At 31.1% G+C, this 21,768-nt stretch overlaps 2 protein-coding genes across 8 annotated transcripts; both read left to right on the top strand.

Annotated features, from left to right (window-relative positions):
• Positions 1–1,172: 1,172 nt before the first annotated feature.
• Positions 1,173–5,342, top strand: LOC140839745 (putative HVA22-like protein g). Of its 5 annotated transcripts, none has more exons than XM_073206678.1 (8): positions 1,173–1,422; positions 1,579–1,596; positions 1,694–1,725; positions 1,862–1,960; positions 2,901–2,957; positions 3,083–3,146; positions 3,344–3,553; positions 4,265–5,342. In XM_073206678.1, the coding sequence occupies exons 3-8, from the start codon at positions 1,694–1,696 to the stop codon at positions 4,439–4,441; spliced, it is 639 nt and encodes a 212-aa protein (XP_073062779.1). In that variant the 5' UTR covers positions 1,173–1,422; positions 1,579–1,596; the 3' UTR covers positions 4,442–5,342. The 5 variants fall into 5 exon arrangements, with proteins under 5 accessions (XP_073062779.1, XP_073062778.1, XP_073062777.1 ...); XM_073206677.1 differs by having other exon boundaries at positions 1,174–1,422; positions 1,684–1,725; XM_073206676.1 differs by having other exon boundaries at positions 1,174–1,422; positions 1,502–1,596.
• Positions 5,343–15,322: 9,980 nt separating this feature from the next.
• On the top strand, positions 15,323–19,955 carry LOC140839744 (nuclear transcription factor Y subunit A-10-like). 3 transcript variants are annotated; one of them, XM_073206673.1, is made up of 6 exons: positions 15,323–15,505; positions 18,165–18,446; positions 18,779–18,885; positions 18,977–19,045; positions 19,189–19,329; positions 19,524–19,955. In XM_073206673.1, exons 2-6 carry the CDS (start codon positions 18,185–18,187, stop codon positions 19,863–19,865), a joined length of 921 nt encoding a protein of 306 aa, XP_073062774.1. In that variant the 5' UTR covers positions 15,323–15,505; positions 18,165–18,184; the 3' UTR covers positions 19,866–19,955. The 3 variants fall into 3 exon arrangements, with proteins under 3 accessions (XP_073062774.1, XP_073062773.1, XP_073062775.1); XM_073206672.1 differs by having other exon boundaries at positions 15,326–15,505; positions 18,170–18,446; XM_073206674.1 differs by having other exon boundaries at positions 15,334–15,505; positions 18,170–18,446; positions 18,782–18,885.
• The last annotated feature ends 1,813 nt before the right edge of the window (positions 19,956–21,768 follow it).

The following is a 21,768-nucleotide window of genomic DNA, read 5'->3' as shown; positions in this document are numbered from 1 at the left end:
TTCGAAACACAGGAGACGAAGTGAGTCCTGTCCAGAATAAAACCCCGTTAACAAAAACACACCAGGCCGGGCATGCCCCTTCACCTAATCACCTTACATGGTGTACTTGTTCTTAATGGGTTTCCAGCCACCAGTACTCAAGTCTTTGAAGTTGTTTCTATAGGATAAAGTGATCATCTGCCACTGAAGGCAACTTATGATGATGATAACACATTGGTTCATGCTATGGAGATAAAAGAAACCACGAGCTTCTGATTTTCAAGTTTGTAATAAAATTTATTTTTGAGTACAAGTGTCGATCCCACGAGGAGTATGTATTTAAATGTATATTAATGCTTGCAATTAATATAGTCTCAATTTTATTTAGAAAAATCAATTAACAGATTTGTTAAAGAGGAATTTGGCAAGAGCAAAATAGATGATTTTCCTAACATGGGAAGAGGAATTTGGCAAGAGCAAAAGGTTCGGATTTTTTAAAGATTTTTTATCATGTAGAGGATTGAAATAACAAGTAAATATCAAAGTTTCCCACTTTTTGCATACGACCTGATTCTTAGTTTCATAAAGATTTTGTCAAGATTGAGACTTGTACTTAACTCAACTATCAAAAACTATATTCAATCAATTTGGACATTTTAACCCTTTTTGAATGCAATTTTGATAGTATATATCCTCCACAATGGCATCGGGCAGAACACAGCCTGCATCCCCGTCTCCTTCTGATCCATCTCCAACGATTGGAAATTTCTTATTCATCATCTTCTCCTCTTTGGTACCTCTTTTCAATGAATCATACAACCGTACTTAGCGCGGTTGAATGTGTGTATGTATACATAGGTGAACATGAAAACCTTTTTTGAATAGATTAGTGTCTTATCTCACTTATAGAATTTGTCGAACATGGAAACTTTCAGGATGCGTTTGGATATTGAATACTTTTTATTTTATTTTTCAAAAAATATAACATAAATGGAATGTATTCAATAAAATTTATAAAATAAAATTATTTAAAATTCATAATTCGACTCACGACCCCATCGGCATCAACATACAATTCCTGATGCGGTGGTGCGAGCTGAGGAAAAATTAAACTACTCTAATAATACCCTAATATCCGGCAGTGGTGAAAAGACAAAATCACCCTCATCGGCGACCAACTGTTACCTTCAAACAACCTTAAAATGGAAAAAAAAGAAAAGAAAAAAAAGAAACCATCACATGAGTTATGTGTAAAATAAAGGAGGAGGCGTCTGTGCCAAGAAACCCCTTCACTCGATTACCTTCCTCTCTCTCTCGCCATCTTCTCCATTATATTTTTATTTCAATCTTTATCTTCTCTACTAATTCTTGCCACTTCATTTCTGGGATTTTCTTTTTTCATTTCACAAATTGAAGGATTCTTCCTCTAATCAATCTGCAGAGGTAAAATTATTTTGAATAATATTTTCTGATTAGTTTTTGAGGCAAATTCATTTCATTTCTGATATTTTTTAATTTTCAGTAAATTGATGTTTTCATTGACTTGGAACATTTTTGTGCTCCATGTGTTTCGGTCCACCGCCTGCACATAATTAACAGCTGAAAATACATACATATGTAAGTAATCTGTATGGTACAAATTGTTCATAAATACTGAAATTCGCCAAACTATATATTGACCTTTCTCTTTAATTTGTTTTGGAGTGTGTTGAAGATGATCGGGGAATTCGTCACCGCCTGTTTAATGTATGTAAATCCTTTTGCTTTTTGGCAGTCGACTAGACGATCTGTTTCAAGCCTTCCTTTTGCTTTATTCGATCCTTTTTCTTTAATGGGAAAATTAATCTATTGGAATTCATTAATTGGGTTTTGTTGTGATTAGATTGGTTCTTGGATACGCTTATCCTGCGTTGCTGTGCTTCAAATCCATGGAGAAAAATGGAGTCGAGATTCAAGAACTCCGGTTTTGGTGTCAGTATTGGTAAGCAAGCATGCATTCCCCATCAAATTCTTCCCAATTTTCTTTTATTGAAAGTGTAATATTATGATTAAACGGAGTGCAAAATAATTTTACAAATCGTTATAATTATCCTTTTGACCATAATTAATTAAGAGCATGTCTCTTATGAGACGGTCTCACGAATCTTTATCTGTGAGACGAGTCAACCCTACCGATATTCATAATAAAAAGTAATACTCTTAGCATAAAAACTAATATTTTTTATGGATGACTCGAATAAGATATCAGTCTCACAAAATACAATCCGTGAAACCGTCTCATACACGTTTTTGTTGACATGTTGAGAGTTAATAATGTTTAGAAACGTTGAACCAATCTAATGATATTTTAAAGTAAAATGTTTCTATAATAAAGTAGTTTTATAGACTGATTATTATATACTAGTTCTGTTTCTTTTAGTTGAACTAGACAACTACTTTCTTTTTTATAATCTTAATTTATGTGGGTGGGGGAAGAAACGGACCATAAATATGTATTTAAATAAAAGAACACAATTATTTATTTATTCTTCCACGAAAGTCGTATGTATGTGAAATAGAAAATAAAATTATATATACAAAAAAGAATTATATTATTGTAAATCTGAAACGTAATAATTCAGTATCTTGTATAATTTTTTTTATTAGCACTATTATAATATGGCATCATTCTTGATCTTCCACATCATTTTTATTATTAAGAGAATGTCTCTTGTGAGACGGTCTCACGAATCTTTATCTGTGAAACAGATAAACCATATCGATATTCACAATAAAAAGTAATACTCTTAGCATAAAAAGTAATATTTTTTCATTAATGATCCAAATAGAGGATTTGTCTCACAAAATACGATATGTGAGACCGTTTCACACAAGTTTTTTCCTCTTATTAAATATATTTGTGTATCATGTATTCTTTGCAGGATAATTGTCGCGATATTGACAATTCTTGAGAAAGTTGGCGATGTTTTGGTTTCGTGGTATGTATATTCTATCGTGTTTTTGTTTTGTTGTAGTTTAACATAAATTTGAATAATTTTCAATTGGTTACTCTCTTTAATTTTGTTGTTCCTTACTATTTATCACTTGAATATTCTTTCCATAGGATCCCAATATATGGTGAGATGAAATTGGCACTCTTCATCTTTTTGTGGTATCCAAAAACCAAGGTAAAGAGTAAAGACACCAACTCTACATACTTGTCAAGTCGGGCTGGCGGGTAGGGTCATCCCGTCGTTTTGGCGGACCACTAAATTTCCAACTCAGACCAACCGCAGCCCGCCTAATTTTTTTTATTAAAAATTAAAAGAACACTTTTTTTTTACAAAAAATTTAAGAACATTTGAACTAATTTAGGTTTTTACAGGGAAGTGGATTTATCTACGAAAGTATGTTGCGGCCTTGTGTAAGGAAGCACGAGGTAGATATTGAGAGAAGCTTACTGGAATTTAAGGAGAGGGCATGGAATTTAGCAATCTATTTTTGGGATAATTGCACTGAATTGGGTTCCACTAAGATTCTTCAATTTTTACAATCCGCCTCCTCCCAATCTACCATCAGACCACCACCCATTGAGGTACACTTATAATTAAATTTTGTCAGTAATATTTATTTAGACGAATTTAAAGTGTAGAATATAATTAATATAAAAAGACATGAAAAAAATGAAATTTTGATATAATTTATATATTTTTTGTTATTCTTGCATAGTAAAGAATATCCTACATTTCAAGATCATTAGATGTATTTTTAGGATAATATATAATTCGACACTACCTTAATAAACATAGGTTATTTAGGTTTAATAAGTTAAACTTGATCATTAGATGTATTTTTCGGATAATATCTCAAGTGAAGAATCTCGTTAACATGTTATTTTAATTTTTTTTAAAAAATTCAAAAGAATATAATACGTTGAATCTCACATAATATGCGAGAATATAAAATCAGATGCCCAATGAGTTAATTAACAAATGAAATTGTGTTGGAAATGACGACAAATCATGTGCATTCAAACCACAAAATTAGGCAATCCCTCACAGGTCACAGGCCCATTGCTGTGGTTTATTTCACCCTATCTTGTCAGGCACTGTCCCATGAGATGATCAAAGGTCCAGATTTAAACACACATACACCCCATGAAGTGATCAAAGGCCCAAATTTAATCACCATATAAAATCAATGGCTGAGATCCTGTGAAGGCACCGCCCCACATATAGCATCTACTCTACCGCCATTGCTGTCGCCATCAATTCTAACAATGGTCTAACAACTCAACCTCTACCAGATTGTCATGTATGATCAGCGCTCAGTGGCGGCTCCTCCGCCGACCCCGCCGTCCAAGCTGTCCCGATTATTCAAGAGGAACAGCCCCGACAAGCGATGGGTGCCGGGACCATACACCCATTCTAAACTCCGGAATCATAAACATTTCATTCGACCGGAGGATGTCATTTATTCTTGATTCGCATGTTTTTATTAATTATGGGCTTGTAGAAAATCAGCTTTGAATTAGCAAATATGGTGTGGGTGGTGCCAAGAAACGGAGAAAACGAAAATGTACATTAATTATTTGTTTATTTTCTGTATGTATGTTCTATTTCCTTTTCTTGTTTGGAACTTATTGAACACATACAAAAATTTCAATTTGCGATTACATAAGACGAAAATTGAAAAGAAATTAAAAAAAATTGTACATATATGTGGTTTTTGGAAACGAATCAGGATCAGTTACCGCATATCCTTTGATGTTATCTGGAGCTACACATCCGGAAAGCCCGGAGGGTCCGATCGAAGGCCATCCTAACGTTGCGGCAGAGGAAGTCGAATACGGCGGCGACTCGCGGCCACAAGCAGTGGAAGAAGCTACCACCGGAGGGTCCGGGCGAAGTGTACGTGGGCTGGAGGTAGGCCCACGCTGCCTGCTTCACGAGACGGTTCCGGATGCAGATGTCGGGTCCTGGATGGGGTAAGTGGAGCGCACTTGGCTTGGGGGAGTTGACCGCGACTGAGGGCAAGAGTTCCTTCAGCGAAGTGTAGCTGTGGCGGTTCGGTTTGATTGGTAGCATCTCCAGATCATCCGACTGATAGGAGGATGTGGAGGAGGAAGGTGAGGTGGTGATGAAGATGGAAGAGGAGCTGCGATGGCCGAGGAAGGCGACCTTGGTCGGGACGACTAAATCTGAGGTGAAGATTGAGGGGTGTGAAAGGGCGGATGCAAGTTTGTCCATGACGGCGGCGGTGGCTGAGAGAGAGAGATGTGCAAAGAGATGACTTCAAATTCTCTATTTATTTTGAGTAACGCAATTATTGGCGCACGTTGTCGCAATCTTTTTATTTGGTCTAAGGTTTAGAGGCTAAATCCCAGTAGTTTCGGATGTTTTCGGCCAATTTAAGAATGTAAACGTGAAAATAAATATTGAAAAAAGTTAATTAACTTACACAAATAATAGAGAATAACTTTGAAATGTTTATAATTTCAAAAAAAAAAATTGAACTTTTAATAAGTAGAATATATACCTGAAATTTCATGCATCGTTCTTCGAATACTTAAGCCTCGACTTTCAGATATTTCAAACAATATATGCGTATAAAAGTAAAATTTTGAGAAATAGTAACGGATGACCAAATTAATACAATGTTAATTAATCCTTTATTTTACTTATTAAAAAAATTCATGGTGAAAAAAATTGTTTAAAACCACAGATTTATAACATTTTTTTGTCTTCATTATAATTGGTAAATATGTCCATTGTAATTCCTATTTTAGCATGTCGGTCCACTTGCAGAGGCAAACAAATAAATGAGTTGCTCTTGTACCTTTCTCCGATTATGACCCAAAAAAAAAAACTTGCTGAGTTCTCTCTTTTTGTTCAAGATTTGACCTTTTCTTCCTTGAATAACATTTATTTTAAAAAAAATGGTTTGAAATTTTGATTAATGACTATTTTATTTTTAAAAGTCCATACCATTAATCTAGATAATCTTAAATCATTTTATTATGGTTAAGTAAAGTAAATAAGGTTTGTTACGTGCATTCTTCTCTCTCAAAAATCCTTCCAAAATATGTCTTGGACGGATGACTTGATTTACGTGTGAGATTTTATGAGACTTTAAGGAATGATTTTGAAATGACGGTATGAAATACGTGACTATTGAGTACAAAATTAACGTTGACGAATTTCCAAAAAATAATACTTTTTCATAGATGACACAAATAAGAGATTCGTCTCACAAATAAGACCCGTGAGACCATCTCACACAAATTTTTATCCAAATAAGAACTGGTCTTGTGGTTAAAACAAATACAACAAATATAATAAGATTTTAGTGGGCTTAGTTTAACCTTTTCTTGGCCCAATAAAGAATTTAAAATCCTCTACAAAGTAAATTTACCCACACACACAATGGATTTAAGATCGTAGATTTGAATCCTTAATCGTTATCTATTAATCCATATGCAATCTAAACTCATGAATGGGAGAACATGGAACTAACTAAATACAAACGTATCCCATTAACAATATTGTAATTCTACTTATGGAGTTAAAATACTTGTTTAATTACAATCCTTTTTATACAAATGCAAGCTAAAAAATTTTGAATTCATTAGATGATTAATATTCATCAACACTCTGATTTCATATACAAATGATATGTCAAATCAAGATCTAACAATTTTTTTTAAAAAATTACATATAATATCTAAACTTTTGTTGTTTAGATATGTTACATTCAGAGGCCCAACTCGAAATCCGAAACCCAAGCCCATAAACCATATCTTGCAAGAGGATGAAGAGGGTTAATGAGATCCTACCCATGTGGGCATTGCCCCCATGAGAGGATGGATGGCCAAGATCTTGCCAAACATACAATTTCAAAAAAAAATTGTGGGTCCTACATATACATGGACAAATCTTGACCATCCATCCTATCATGGGGGCAATGCCCACATAAGTAAGATGAAATAAACCGATGAAGAGTCTAAAGACTAAAATTTGGGGTACGCTAGTTAAGTACAACAATAATTGGAGGATGCTAATATAAGGCAATGCCTGCATTTGGACATGAGATGGGATGCTATCTCCGAGTTGTGCGCGACATTGGGCTAAACACAAGGAAGATTTCTCACCTGGGTCGTCCCATCGGACATAAGGATGATACGCATAAACCGAGAAATGGTCTATAACTCAGCTGAGACCAGGGAGATGGTCATTTACTTTAAATACTTGCTAAAATGACTTCTTTTCTGGCTATCAAGTGTTTTTGTCCCCCTTCGTTCAGGACAAAAAAATCGCTTGTTTAATTTCTATATACAAGGTGCTGTAATTTGTTTTTTAGCTTTTTGAAAACGTGTCGTTATTATACTTGGCCAAGGGCCGGGTCTGACCTAGATCCGAACCAGAACCAGTCCGTGGCCAACAGGTTTGACCTGAGACCTTGCGGTTCGGTTCCATTTACGGGTAGAAAACATGCAACCTGACTGGTCGTAGTATTGTTTTTAAAAGAAAATGTTAAAATGAAAGTGACTTCTGTGTTGAAATTATTAGATATGACAATTTAAGGAATTTAAGAGATTTATTTCTCATTTTTATAGACTAGCATGTGAGACATTGCATAAGCATTGGAAGGTAATATTCATAATCCCACGTTGAAATTTTAGTGAAAAAAAAGAAAAAAAATCTATAAAATGAGAAGCATATCTCTTAAGTTGTCATCCATGTGTTTGGCAACCCGGATTTGGGAGGATTTCATGAGATTTGGATTTTCAATTCCTATTTTTACTGTTTGGAAAGATGTTAAAAAAAAAAAGGATTCGGATTTGCTTAAGATTTCATGGGATTTCTACAAGTATATCCAAATCCCATCAAATTTGATAAGATTTGGTGGGATTTAGATTTTAAAAACATAAATTACTTTTTTATCAATACATCATTCTACACCAAAAATTTCTAAATGGTTATATTTTTTTTCCTTTTAACTTTTTTTAGAAGTTGAAATATTTCGTTTAAATTTTACAAGTTTCTTGTGTTATTTACTGATTAATATAATAAAAATTATAGTAATTACGAAAACCTCTTTTTATGTTTAATAATTAATTTCATGTGAAAGTTTGAAGTTGTTTGATGATTTTTTAATTATTATTTTATGTGCACTATGATTAATAAATAATAATTAATTTTTGAATTTATAAATACAATAATAGAGAAGAATTATTAATTTTTAAATTTTTTTTAGTTATTTATGTTTATATGATTTCTAAGGATAGTTTAGTAAAATTTTAAAATTCCAAATTCGAATCCTTTTTTCTCCAAATAAAAAATGGATTTGTAAATACCATTTTTAAATTTTAAACCAAACATCAAATAGAATTTCAAATACTTGAATTTCCAAATCCAATTCTAAATCCAATTCCAAATCCAATTCCAAATCTCACGAAATCCTCTTAAATCCTGGTTGGCAAACACACTGTTAGTTTCATACTTTCTACATATTGCTTTTGAAGAAGAAAGAGTTTATATATTCTTTTTTAAAAAAATATTATAAATAGTCGAACCGGACACAAGCAGACCGGTTAGAAATGAAGATTTCCCGATCCGGACCGACTTGGTATTTTTATCATCATAAAACTCAAGGACATTTTTGGCCTTTCAACGCCATATTAACAAGAACATCGTCGTTATCATCGTCATTTATATATAATGTTATAATTGTTATATAAAATATTAATACATATATACAAAACCTAAATCACTTTGAAAAAAAATGTTAATAAAACATATTAAGCCCCATGTTGGAAAAACTTAAATATGATTTTAAAATTTTTTAATAAGAAAAGACCCATGAATCTAACCAAAAATCGTGATCCAATTTGCATATATAATAGAGTTTGCTCTTCTTTATTTTGGAATTTTATAAGTTTGAGTCTTATTAAAAATTGACTAGCTAATTTCCCCAATTGACTATATATATAATTTTAATACGTTTCACACTCACCCTGCACACTTATGTGAACACCGATAAGATGTTGCTGACTTATTGAATGTACAAATTTTCTATATTTATCAATCCAATAAATGTCTGGATGTGCACATGCATAAATTAAGTGAATATTTTCAAATGAAAAAGAAAATATTAGTAGGACAATATTATAAAGTTGTTACTATACATAACCCCATTAATCTACACGATTCAATCAAATAATAAATAAAGGAAGAATAAATAGCCTGCCAGTACTTACACTTGCCACTAAATATATTAAATTTCATTAATTTTTTTTACTATTAATGCAGGTATCTGACCAATTTATAATTGACAAAAACTTGTATGAAGCGGTCTCACGAGTCGTATTTTATGATATGGATCTCTTATTGGGGTCGTCAATGAAAAAATATTATTTTTTATGTTAAAAGTAATACTTTTTATTGTGTATATCTGTAGGGTTGACCCATCTCACAGATAAATATTCATGAGATCGTCTCACAAGATACATATATACTCTTATAAGTTATAATTAATACTCTTATAATTAATGGGTGGTTGTTGTTAATTATATCTATTATTTTATATTATATAGTTAATATGATTTAGAAAGGATCCTCCCACTATCTTTTTTTGGTCCCCATCACAAAAGAATCTGATATATATCATTATTTTGTTAAAAAGATTCTACTAAATTGTACGGTTTATAGCAAATATATTAACTAAATTTTTTTATACCTCTATTTTGTAGATAAACATAATTCTCGAGGATCGACTCATCTTCAATTAGGGACAATATGTCTGTTTCATAAACTATGAAGCTTTTTGCATTATGATGGAAGAAGTTTTAGTCGAAAGCTTTTTATATATAGTTCAGCAGATAGAGTCATTACTTCTTTGAGTTTAGGTTATAGATTCAACTCTTACTGAGATCATTTTTTTTATTCTTTTATTTTTCAATTTATTTTTTAAATTTTTATATCAAAATTATAGTATAATCTCTCACTATTTCTTATAATTATATTTTGATCCTCATTTAAATATAAATCAAATGAATTATAAAAAAATATTATACAAGCACGTAACGCATGCGTCGGTGCACTAATGTTTGTGTGTGTGTATATATATCTCAGTGTGGGTGGCTGCTACAAGTGTCATGCATATTAACATTTCGTGGATCACTTTTTATTTATTTTTTTAATTTTGGGAAATATTCAAAAAGGATCGATCATTAGAAAATTAGAAAGTGGGTAAAAAAGAATAAAATTTGAAAAATAAAAGACAGAAACTTTTGCACCACCATATTATCTGCTTTTAGAAGTGGATCGAGAGATTTAATCGGGGCCCCTACTCCCAATTCACTAACCATTACTTGCTCTTAGTTGGCTTCAGAATGTACATAAATTAAATATATACGTTCATTCATATATCAACTAATTTTACGGAAAACTAACATTTATAGAAAAAAAATGTTTGGAAATTATGTATATATTACTATAATATCGCTTTATATATGTGTATACATAAATGATAATCCATTAGGGACGAAATTTCGAGCTCGCGAACAGTATATATTCACTTTTGGTTACCTTAATATGCAATTTTTTTTAAAAAAATATTTAAGTATTCACAAAATTAAATCCAAAGGAAAATACTTAAATTAGAAAACCTCCTATACATTTTAAATTGGTGGAAGACATCCCATATTAATTCAGTGTTGAGAAATAAGAATCATTCACGTAAGGGTAGGGGTAAGCAAGATTTCGGTTAAACCGAACTAACCGACCGAACCGAGCCAATTCAGAAATTCGGTTCGGTTATTTCGGAAATTCGGTTCGGTTACGGGTTTCAAAATTTTGAAATAGGTTAACCGAAATAACCGATATAATAAATATTATTATTTAATAAAAATTTATTTATCAATTTTTATAAATATTTTAATTTTTAGTTTTAAAATCGATATAATATGTATTAATTGTGTTCAAATAAAATTTATAAATTTGTGATCTACGTAATTTTATGTTTTTATGCATTTGGGTAAACTATAGTGTTTAAAAAAAATTACATATATAATTAAAGTTAAATCACAATTTTTTTTAAACTAATCGGTTAATTCGGTCATCGACCGAATTACCGATTTTAATTCGGTTAAGTTTTCATCGGTTATAAAAAATAATTCGGTCAATTCGGTTATGACAAATATTTTGATTCGGTTCGATTATGGCTAATTCGGTTCGGTCGATAACCGAATTAACCGAATACTCACCCCTACGTAAGGGATGTAACAATGAGAGCAATTATGCCTAAATTTGGAAAAAAAAAATATGATCGATCTAATTAAGCTCTAATATCATATGAATAAATACTTTATAAAAATAAGGAAAAATTTATGTAAGACGTTCTCACGAGTCGCATTTTGTGAGATATATATCTTATTTAGGTTATCAATGAAAAATATTATTTTTTATGTTAATAGTATATTTTTTATTGCGAATATCAGTAGGGTTGACTCATCTCACAGATAAAGATTCGTTAGACCGTCTCACAAGAGACCTACTCATAAAAATATTAAAATTTCTTAAATTTACAAATTTTTACAACTCGTGGGAAAAGTTTAAGTTCGGGGATCAAAAAAGTTTATATATATTGAGAAAGTAATTATAAGAGTAAATATGTGAATAAAAATACAAAAAAAAAGTGATCGATAATATATATATATATATATATATATATATATATATATATATGTGTGTGTGTGTGTGTGTGTGTGTGTGTGTGGGTCATTGTCACTTGGTGGGATATAACAAGAAAGAATATATAGAATTCATCGACCAAAATAAAATTCTTTAAACAAGACAGTGGACATCAATGGTACGGTATTTTATATGTCAGCCAATGGATGGGATTTTTAGTCTGCCAAATATTTTTTGAGTAGGTCTCATGTGAGACCGTCTCACGGATATCAATCTGTGGGACGGGTCAACCCTACCCATATTCACCACAAAAAGTAGTACTCTTAGCATAAAAAGCAATATTATTTCATGGATTACCTAAATAAAGATCCGTCTCACAAAATTTGACCCGTGAGACCGTCTCACACAAGTTTTTGCCATATTTTTTCCGATAAATATCTTAACAAAATTATGACTTCGACTAAATTTTTAGTCCCTCCTAAGTTAATGATACCTCAATTCATCCGAGTATCCTTAAACCCGACATTCGAAAAAACGGTAACTAAATTTCCTAAGTATGAGCCAATCAACCATTACATTAGATACAATGTTTGAATACAAAATATTTAATTGCTGGCTTATTTTTTTTTATTTTTATTTTTTGGCACAGACCACCATTGGGCATTAGAAGAATTTAGTGGGCATTAAGTAAACAAACACAAAATATTTTGTGAGGTGGTCTCACGAATCAATTTTGCGAAATGAATCTCTTATTTGAGTCATTAATGAAAAATACTATTTTTGTGTCAAAAATATTGCTTATTATCGTAAATATGAATATAATATATCTGTCTCACAAATAAAAATATGTGAGTCTGTCTCACAAAACACTTACTAAAAAACAAATTATATTAATTTAGCGATCGGAAAAGCTAAACTTAATTAATTAGTTGAATTAAATAATGAATGACGTCTGTCATTTAATCTAATATTATTATGATTTCTCATATTATAAATAAATGGGGTACACATCGGTATTGTGTAGGTTATCCGTACCTATGTTAGATATGACTTGAAGCGAAAACTCGATAAATAATGGCAAAGTTTAGTTAGTAATAAATAATAAATATAATAAACATTACATAAATACAACATAAAAAGTATATCACATATAAAAAAAATCAATAAATATTTAAATAATTACATAAATACTATCTGTTTAACTTTTTTAGATGCAAAAATATTTATTGAATTTGTGTAATCCGATTGTCGGGTCATTTTTTTGTCAATCAACAACATAACTAGCTATTTAGTTTATCTTATGATATTATTGATCGAATATGAGTCTTGATTAACTTCAACTTCGATAAATTTCTTTCTGCTGATATAACTGGTACTGGTATGATTAACAAAATTGTGTGTGCAATATAAATATTCGAGAATAAATCATTCACTTTTACCAAACACTATATCATATTCAAAAATTGTAGAACCTCCATACAATATTTTATCAAGGACAAAAACTTGTGTGAGACGGTCTCACGGGTCATATTTGTGAGACGGATCTCTTATTTGGGTCACCCATGAAAAAGTATTACTTTTTATGCTAAGAGTATTACTTTTTATTGTGAATATGGGTAGGGTTGACCCGTCTCACGGATTATGATCCGTGAAACGATCTCTGCAAAAATATGTTGCTACCATATCTCTGCTGCAGAAAAATCAACAGAAAGCTCATCAGAACGACAATATATGGCTACTTCGAAATGTCGAAAAATGACTTATGTTTAATAGTCCATCGCGTTAGAGCCATTTTATTGTATTGTCTTCCGAATATCATGAAAGCAGTAGCTAGCTTCAATATATAAAAATTATGTATTAAAACTGAAAAATATATTATTTTCTTGTGTATATTTATCAACCTTTCATTGATGATCAATTAGTCTCATTCAAGTTTCAACTTGGATTTCTTTCTTTCGAATTTTTTAAATGAAAAAATTATTGACCTATCACATTACTTATTATTGAGTAAGATTTTTGTGAGACGATCTCATGGATTAACACGATTCATATTTAAAGTGGAAAATAATTTTTTTCATGAATCAAGTTAGGTTAAAAAATTGATCCATGAAACTGACTCACATGAGTTTTTGTGTCTTGGAGATCGATCTGTATGTCTCACATAAGTTTTTGTATTTCCTATATACAATATTTATACGCATGATGTTATCGATTATACATACTTATACATATATGGATGTGTATATATTATATATGGGGCCAATAGATCCATTGTGAACTAAAAGTTGTCGTTTTTTGTTGCTCCGCATGTGTACTCCACTTGTCAAGGAAACAGCTTCAGACAGTGATATAATTGATTGATACAACTCAAATCCAACTTGTCCATTATTGGTTGCCTACTTGGTTCTATGCAAATATAAAGTAAATAGTCTTTTTTTAATTGTATTATACACTCTTTTAAATATTAAATTTCGTGATTTTTATACATCTTAAATAATTTGACTTAATAACAAAGTTTAATTGAAATTCATGGTTCACAAAATAATTAAAATATCGATAATATATATATATCAATCTCATATAAGATGTCACACAATCTTTTGTCCAACTTTAATTGTTTCTGATTTCCTTATATTAATTATCCATTATATATGCTAATATAAGTCTTAAGTAATGTAAAACATATGAATTCATTAACGACATTTATTAATTAGCGGAGTTGTCTATGGAGCAATATGTTATATATTTGTCCTTTTCATTGTTTGTATGAAACATAAAATAAAACCTGTAATTTTAGACATATAAGTTGTTATTTTTGATTTGACAAAAATTTGTGTGAGACGGTCTCACGGGTCGTATTTGTGAGACGGATTTCTTATTTGAGTCATCCATAAAAAAATATTATTTTTTTATGTTAAGAGTAATATTTTTTATTGTGAATATGGGTAGGGTTGACCCGTCTCACCGATTAGGATCCATGAGACGATCTCACATGAGACCCACTCTTTTGATTTTTAGTTTTGTACTTGTCAAAATTTAGTTTCATCAATTAACTTGATCTTTTTTTTTCCCGAAATCATTAAACCGAATGACATTTATTTGACACTGATATTCTCTTCTGTCGTTCATGTGACGAGAATAAATACATTATACACATTAAATATATCTTAACAAAATTAAAAGAGAGCGACAAATTTTTTTCCTCTTGTTTTGAAATTTTTAAGTATTTTTTCTTTATTTTTTTTATCGGATGAATTTTAAAATAAATAATACTAAAGAAAAATTCTAGAATTTTTTAACTAAAATCTATGTAATTCAAATTTATTTATTCAAGCTTTGATTTGACAAACAAAGTGTATAATTAATTACCGAAAGTATAAAATAGAAAAGAACAAGAAATCCAATCTTAAAAAATTCATTTATTTATATATATAGTGGATCAATCCACTTGAAGTAGATTAACAGTTAATTATTTGATAATCATCCTTCAAAGCCCCTCCGTTTTGTCGTCTTCCCCTTTAATCCCCGACCCCTCTTCTTCTTTAATGGAGCATATAATTGAGGATGCGTAGAGAAACCAACGAACACTGTCCCAAAACTAAAATAATTAAGAAACAAAAGGCTTGGAGAAAAAGAGAAATAATATTAAATATTCCACGCATAAAATTAAATAAAAGAAAGCAAAAATGCATGAGAGGAAAATATGATTGGCCCTTCTACCATTATACATACATACCCTTTCTCTGGCTTCTCTCTCTCTCTTCTCTCCAATGGCTGCTGTTTGAAATTTTACCGACAGATTTGTGCTTTGTTTTTCACTCTGAAGAAGACTGTTTGATTCCACTTTAGCTAAGGTACGTGCGTCTGTGTAAATTGTAATCTTTAGTTTCCCTTTTCGTCTCAGTTATTAATACTATCTAAAAATAAAATTATGTTTCAGAAAAATATTTCAAATTTCTGTATTTTTTATTTGGTTTTTTGGGTAGTTTCCTGATCATTAAATATAATTTATTGTTGAATTTGTTTTGGAAATAGTGAAGTTTTTCTTCTGTTTCAGATTCTTGGTATTACTGTTTTGAGTGATATTATTATCCAGAGTGGAAATTTGGCTTTTGGTGGAATTTTTTTTGGATTTATACAATATAATTTGGTCGCAGAATCAGTAATATATCGTGGAATTCAAATTTTAGGTAAGAAATGTGAATTTATGAAGAGCTAATTAAGCAGGTTGTTACTTGTTAGATTTAGAAAGATATACAGGATAAATATGCATAATTAGTAGTGATTAGTGAAAACACGCAAATTTTGTGTAATTAGTAGTGAAAACCTGCAAATTGGTGTATATTTATCAAGATATATATTTCAAGATAAAAAAATGTAAAATATCAACTGATATTAGACATCTATCCGCAACCAAGAATAAAATTTAAATCTACGGATCACGATCTATTTCGATCTTTGTTCAAAATTTAAAATGAAGATGATATGTTTATATATATATATATATATATCCACTCCACTTATAAATACACACCTATGTCATTCTTGAAAATTTGCACATTTCAAGCATATTAAATTCGAGAATAGCATCGTCAAGGTTATGCAGCATATTTGGAGATTTTTCAAGGCAAAGTTATGTCCAAGTTTGGGATATTATTTCCATTGCTTTAATTTTCTGAATCCAATCTTCATGGTTCAGAATATAACAACTTATGTTTTGAAGATCATATTCAAAATTCAGCCACATCAAACAGTTCGGTTTTTGTATATAATAGTCGCAATAAAACTACTCACATTCTATGCGAGAATAATATACATATTGTTTTTCGTCCATAAACTGATCCAAAAGAATTTCAAACCCGATCTTCATCGTTCACAATGTAGTTCACTTGTGAATGTACTGTCAAAGTTTAAGCTTGGTCCAACGATTCAACAAGTTGCAGACATTTCTGCAAAGTGATTGATTTTTTAGAGACAAATTACAGCTTGTTCATTTATTGTTTTTCAAGCAATACTAAAGTAAGTGGATTTTGTATGATATTTTGGCACATTTTTTCTTTGAAGTGGGCTTATTTTTTAAAATTATAATTCCTATATGAATTGTTCCCGTTTTTATAAAGTTTTGCTCAAGCATAATTCTTTGTTCATGATATATTTCCTTAAAGATTTGTCAAATTATATGTTCAAGCACTGTTAGGATTTGATTGGTTATGTTAAAAGATTTCCGAACTATGACCTTTATACGGTGAGATTATAACCGTTGTATGACCTCACTTTTTAGAAGATTAACATATAGGACATGTCCCCACTCTTTAGAAGATTAACATATAGGATACTGATATCATTAAACCATGAAAATGAGATAAATTTCGGTGCTTACTATGATTTATGTTATGATGTCAAGATTACGTAATATGACTACGCGTTACGATTCAAGTTATGATATGTTATGCAAATATTTAAAAATTATATATGTATGTTGTTATGTATTTCGAACGACCCTCACTTGCTGGATATTTCTCAAAATATTCTCCCCTACCGAGATAAGTTTGAAGAACAAGTTGAGAATGAGAAAACAAGAGGAATTTTTGTGGCTGGTGATAGAGACGATCACTTAAGATTGTTTCGTTTATTTTAGTTTCAAGTTTTAATTAAGTATAAGACGCTTCCAAAAGTTTTATTATGTTTTGGGATTTCTACATTGTAAAAACAATGGTATTTATGAAATAAACTGTTTTGATTTATGTTATACTACGAGACTAATTGTTTAACGATTATGTGATGTTTCAACAACGCCAGATGTTTCATACTTTGGTCACTGGGCGTTACAAGCGTCATTCGAAATTTTACATTTCTTTTTAAACTTGACGAATTAATGTGAGATTATTCAACTTGATTTTATCTTCATTTACTATTATAGTCCCCCTCTCTTTTGTGTTTTTTAAGAAAAAAAGAAGAAGATATCTGTGTTGTTTCAACTTTGGAAAGTTTCCAGATCCCGATGGGAAAATTTCCATTTAATTAAATACTGGTTTTCCTATCGGGAAGTACTGATTCAATCATGATTCATTATATCGAATCTATTTGAGTTGAATGCTGTTTTATTTTTTTCGGTTTATTTTTGTTTAATGGAAATTTTAATATTTGGTTTTTTTTTTAAAAAATAAGCTCATGTCTATTTAGGTTTCGAAATATTTATAGATTTAAGTGTTTATTTGAGAAAATTATAGCTGTATTTTTGTTTGGAAAGAAGTATGAGCTAGTATTTATTTATATGTTACTTTCAGAATTGTTAATCTGCTTAATAATTTAAATAGTACTATGTATACTGCTAATAAATAGAACAAGCACCACCATTAGAAAACGAGTTTGGAATTTAATAGATGTTGACAGATGGATGAACAATATATTTTTCTAAACAAATTACAAAAAGATTTTTTTGAGGAAATTAGAAATTATTAAAGACTGAAAGTACTTTTTTAGGGTTTTACCTAAATCAAGAATGATGATCAGTGCAGGAACTGAAGCTAAACATGACCATGCACGCAGAATTCCTCAAAGAACATGATGAGATCCATGTTCCAAATCCCATCAATCGGGGCAGTGTGTTATCCGCTGTTCCTCGATGGCCTGGACTTGGATCCGAACCGCTATATTGCGAATCTTTCGTCCAGTCGAAGATAATTTCATCTACCGGCCTCGACCTCAATAATTTCTGCACCGCGGCTAATAAATTGACGCAACCTGAAATTCAAATGGCAAAGGGAAATGCAACTCATTTCACTATTTTCTCAGGTAGTTAATTATATTAGACGTTATAAATTCTAGAGGATGCATGCACTACGTGTGTACAATTCATATTATTTCATATGTGTATGGCCAGAATTAATATTAATCTAGTACGAAACATGAATAGTTTATTGCAATGTTGTATTCAGTCAATATAGTAGACAGTGCAAAAACATACAAGATTTGAGATTATGTTAACTAGCTTCGAGTTGAAAACGGAGCTTGGTTCCAAGTAAAGTGGCATATATGGCATAAGTTACAACTTACAAAAGGGAAGTTCTGTTGATTTGAACATAATTTTGTTGCTTTCAAAAGCCTCATTTCTTTCACATGTTAAGTAGGGTATGATTTTGGTGATGACTGCAAATCCACTGAGAACGGGGAGAAAAATCGAACTCAAACTGAAAATCAAGGGCATTTCGAGCTTGGATTCGGCCAATCTTTGGTACGCACAACTAATAGTTTTATCAGTAAAATGAAAACAATGGTGCTAGAATCTGTTGTGACCTGTTTCTTGCAAACGAATTTTCAAACAGGTATTTTCAAAACATCATTCTGCTGAGCAATGCATTGGAGCACACTCACCTTATGGAACTCAAATCGCGGTTCGTCCTTTGTTTCCTCCAATTCTTTTACTCCAACAAAGCCAGATCCTAGAATATAAGTTTTCATATCAATCCAGTTAATAATTCTATATATTTTCTACCCTCGAAGCATTTCATTTACCTTAATTTTAGTACGTTTTCAGGGGCGGATAATGTTACCGTTGAGCATGTCTATTGATGGAGGGCCGATTTTCGTGAACGCGAAGCAATACAATGGAATCTTGCGTCGTAGAAAGTCACGGGCAAAGGCAGAGATGGAGCGCAAACGCACCAAAGCCCGCAAGGTACCATATATTACATTGTTCCATTAATAATATATTAATTTAATTGAATGCATTAGTGAAATATATAAAAGATATTGGTAGATAACTTATTTTATTTTCTTCACTTCTTGTTTATTCGACACAATATATACTTACATGTTTCAAATCTTAAGATATCAGATATCATTCTAAAATAATTTCTCTACGAATTTCAGCCATTTCTGCACTTATCCCGTCATCTTCACGCAATGCGCCGTCCAAGAGGCAGCGGCGGCCGCTTCCTGAACACGAAGAACTCGGGCATCGGGACCAAAAATGATGACGAGAAAGAGGAATGGCTCGCACAGCCCGCAGAATCTCAGATTTCGATCGTGCTGCAGTCCGATGGAAATCGGTCCTCTAGTCCAACCTCGGAAGCAACCAGTCACCTTTTCTCAAAGGGAAACGCTAGCACTTTTCTTCCCTTCCGTATCGATCATCTCCATAACTCTTCTTTTCAGCCATTTCCAAATGAGGCTGATATTGGGATAGGAATCGGTATCGGGTTTCCAATCTAAAAGGCAACTCATTCTTGGCTAATTTTCTTTCTCCTAAAAGGAGAAAATCATCTAAAAACATAAATAAAACATCTATCTTCTGCCGGTCTGTATCTGTTTGGTTTCGTTTCTCTCCCGAGTCAAGCTGTGTCGTTGACACGGGTAGATTCGGACATGTAATATATATATGTATGATCATGATGTGGTTTTGTGTGGGGATCGTTTCTATTCCCACAGTAATAAGACATGTTTAAATCATCAGACTAAGGCGTTGGTATTATTGTGGTACATCTTTTGAAATTTGATGTTTGGTGGTCATGAAATCTTTAAAACACGGACATTGTACTGTTTTTAATCAGTGGAAGACATCAATATCAAACTTAATGGCAACCTAGTATTTGTAGATTACGTTGTTTTTTCCTCTTTTAAATGTCTCCTGGTATCGATCCATGCAATTGCGTGTCTAAGGAGATCTTATGCTACACTATCTATATCATTATCTGTAATATTCGTTGTAACTTTTTTTTTTTTACTTTTCATAATCAATATATATGAGAAATTTGTATTGGCGATACATATATTGTTACCCATAAATGTTACATAAAATTTCTTCCCGAGCCTAACATGTCAGGATATTAATACCATTCTTGTTGCATGATCGCGAGTTGAGTTTTATTTTCGAGTTTCGATGGATTAATTACCGGTTCAGGCCTCTTATTTGTTTCTTGGTAAAAACTTGTGTGAGACGGTCTTACAGATCGTATTTTGTGAGCCGGATATCTTATTTGGGTTATTCATGAAAAAATATTACTTTTTATGCTAAGAGTATTACTAATTTTTATTGTGAATATTGATAAAGTTGACCGGTCTCACAGATAAATATTCGTAAGCAATTTAAAAGTTACATTGTTAGTTATGTGATTAATAATTAATCTAATATTGCAATTTAAAAGTTATTACAAGTTGATAATTAATGTTTTTAGTTATACGAGTGAGTCTCATGTGAGACCGTCTCACGGATCATAATCTGTGAGACGGGTCAACAATACCCATATTCACAATAAAAAATAGTACTCTTAACATAAAAAGTAATACTCTGTTATGGGTGACCCAAATTAGAGATCCGTCTCACAAATAATACCCGTGAGACCGTCTCACAAATAATACCCGTGAGACCGTCTCACATAAGTTTTTGCCTAGTTATACAACTGAAGATCACTTTTGATTAAGCTTAAATCATTGCACAAGCAAATATTATATATGAATTGGGTAGTTTATTTAATAAATGCCTAACTCAAATCTAATACATCCCTATTTAATCTATATAATATTTTTCTCAATATCATTAAATAACAATATATTTAGAAATTTGTCTATATAATTTATTTTCCCAATAACATTCTTAATTTGTGTGAAAAATAAAGTAAAATTATATAATTGAGACGAAGTGGGTGATACTTTTCATGAGTCAAATACTTTTAACTCAAAAAATTATATATTACACTAATATTTAATAATTACATAATTAACAAAAAAGAATACATTTACAATGAAAAAAAATAATTTAAAATATCCTTTCAATAATAAATTTCAAGTATATATTAAGCTTCAAAGACTTCATGACTGAATGCTTGAGATGACTTTCAGCTATTTCTATTATCTTATTGCTTTGATAATTATAGACTTTTAATAATTTTAAAAATATACTTTTTTTTCGATAAACATGTCTTGACGTGACATCATAATATGGGGATAATCACAATCGTAACGATAAATTAAATCGAAGAAGTATGGTTATATTATGATTTACATTAATTTAGATATAATTTTTTTTACAAATCTACCATCACATTTAATATGCTGAAGAAAATAGAAATTATGCAATATTTTTTAAAGCTAAAGGGTTAGTTAGTAATATTTAAGT

This window comes from Primulina eburnea, chromosome 8, assembly GCF_022965805.1.
Source record: "Primulina eburnea isolate SZY01 chromosome 8, ASM2296580v1, whole genome shotgun sequence".
Classification (NCBI taxonomy): Eukaryota; Viridiplantae; Streptophyta; class Magnoliopsida; order Lamiales; family Gesneriaceae; genus Primulina; species Primulina eburnea.
The sequence above is the reverse complement of the archived record's forward strand: the minus strand, read 5'-3'. Positions and strand labels throughout refer to the sequence as shown.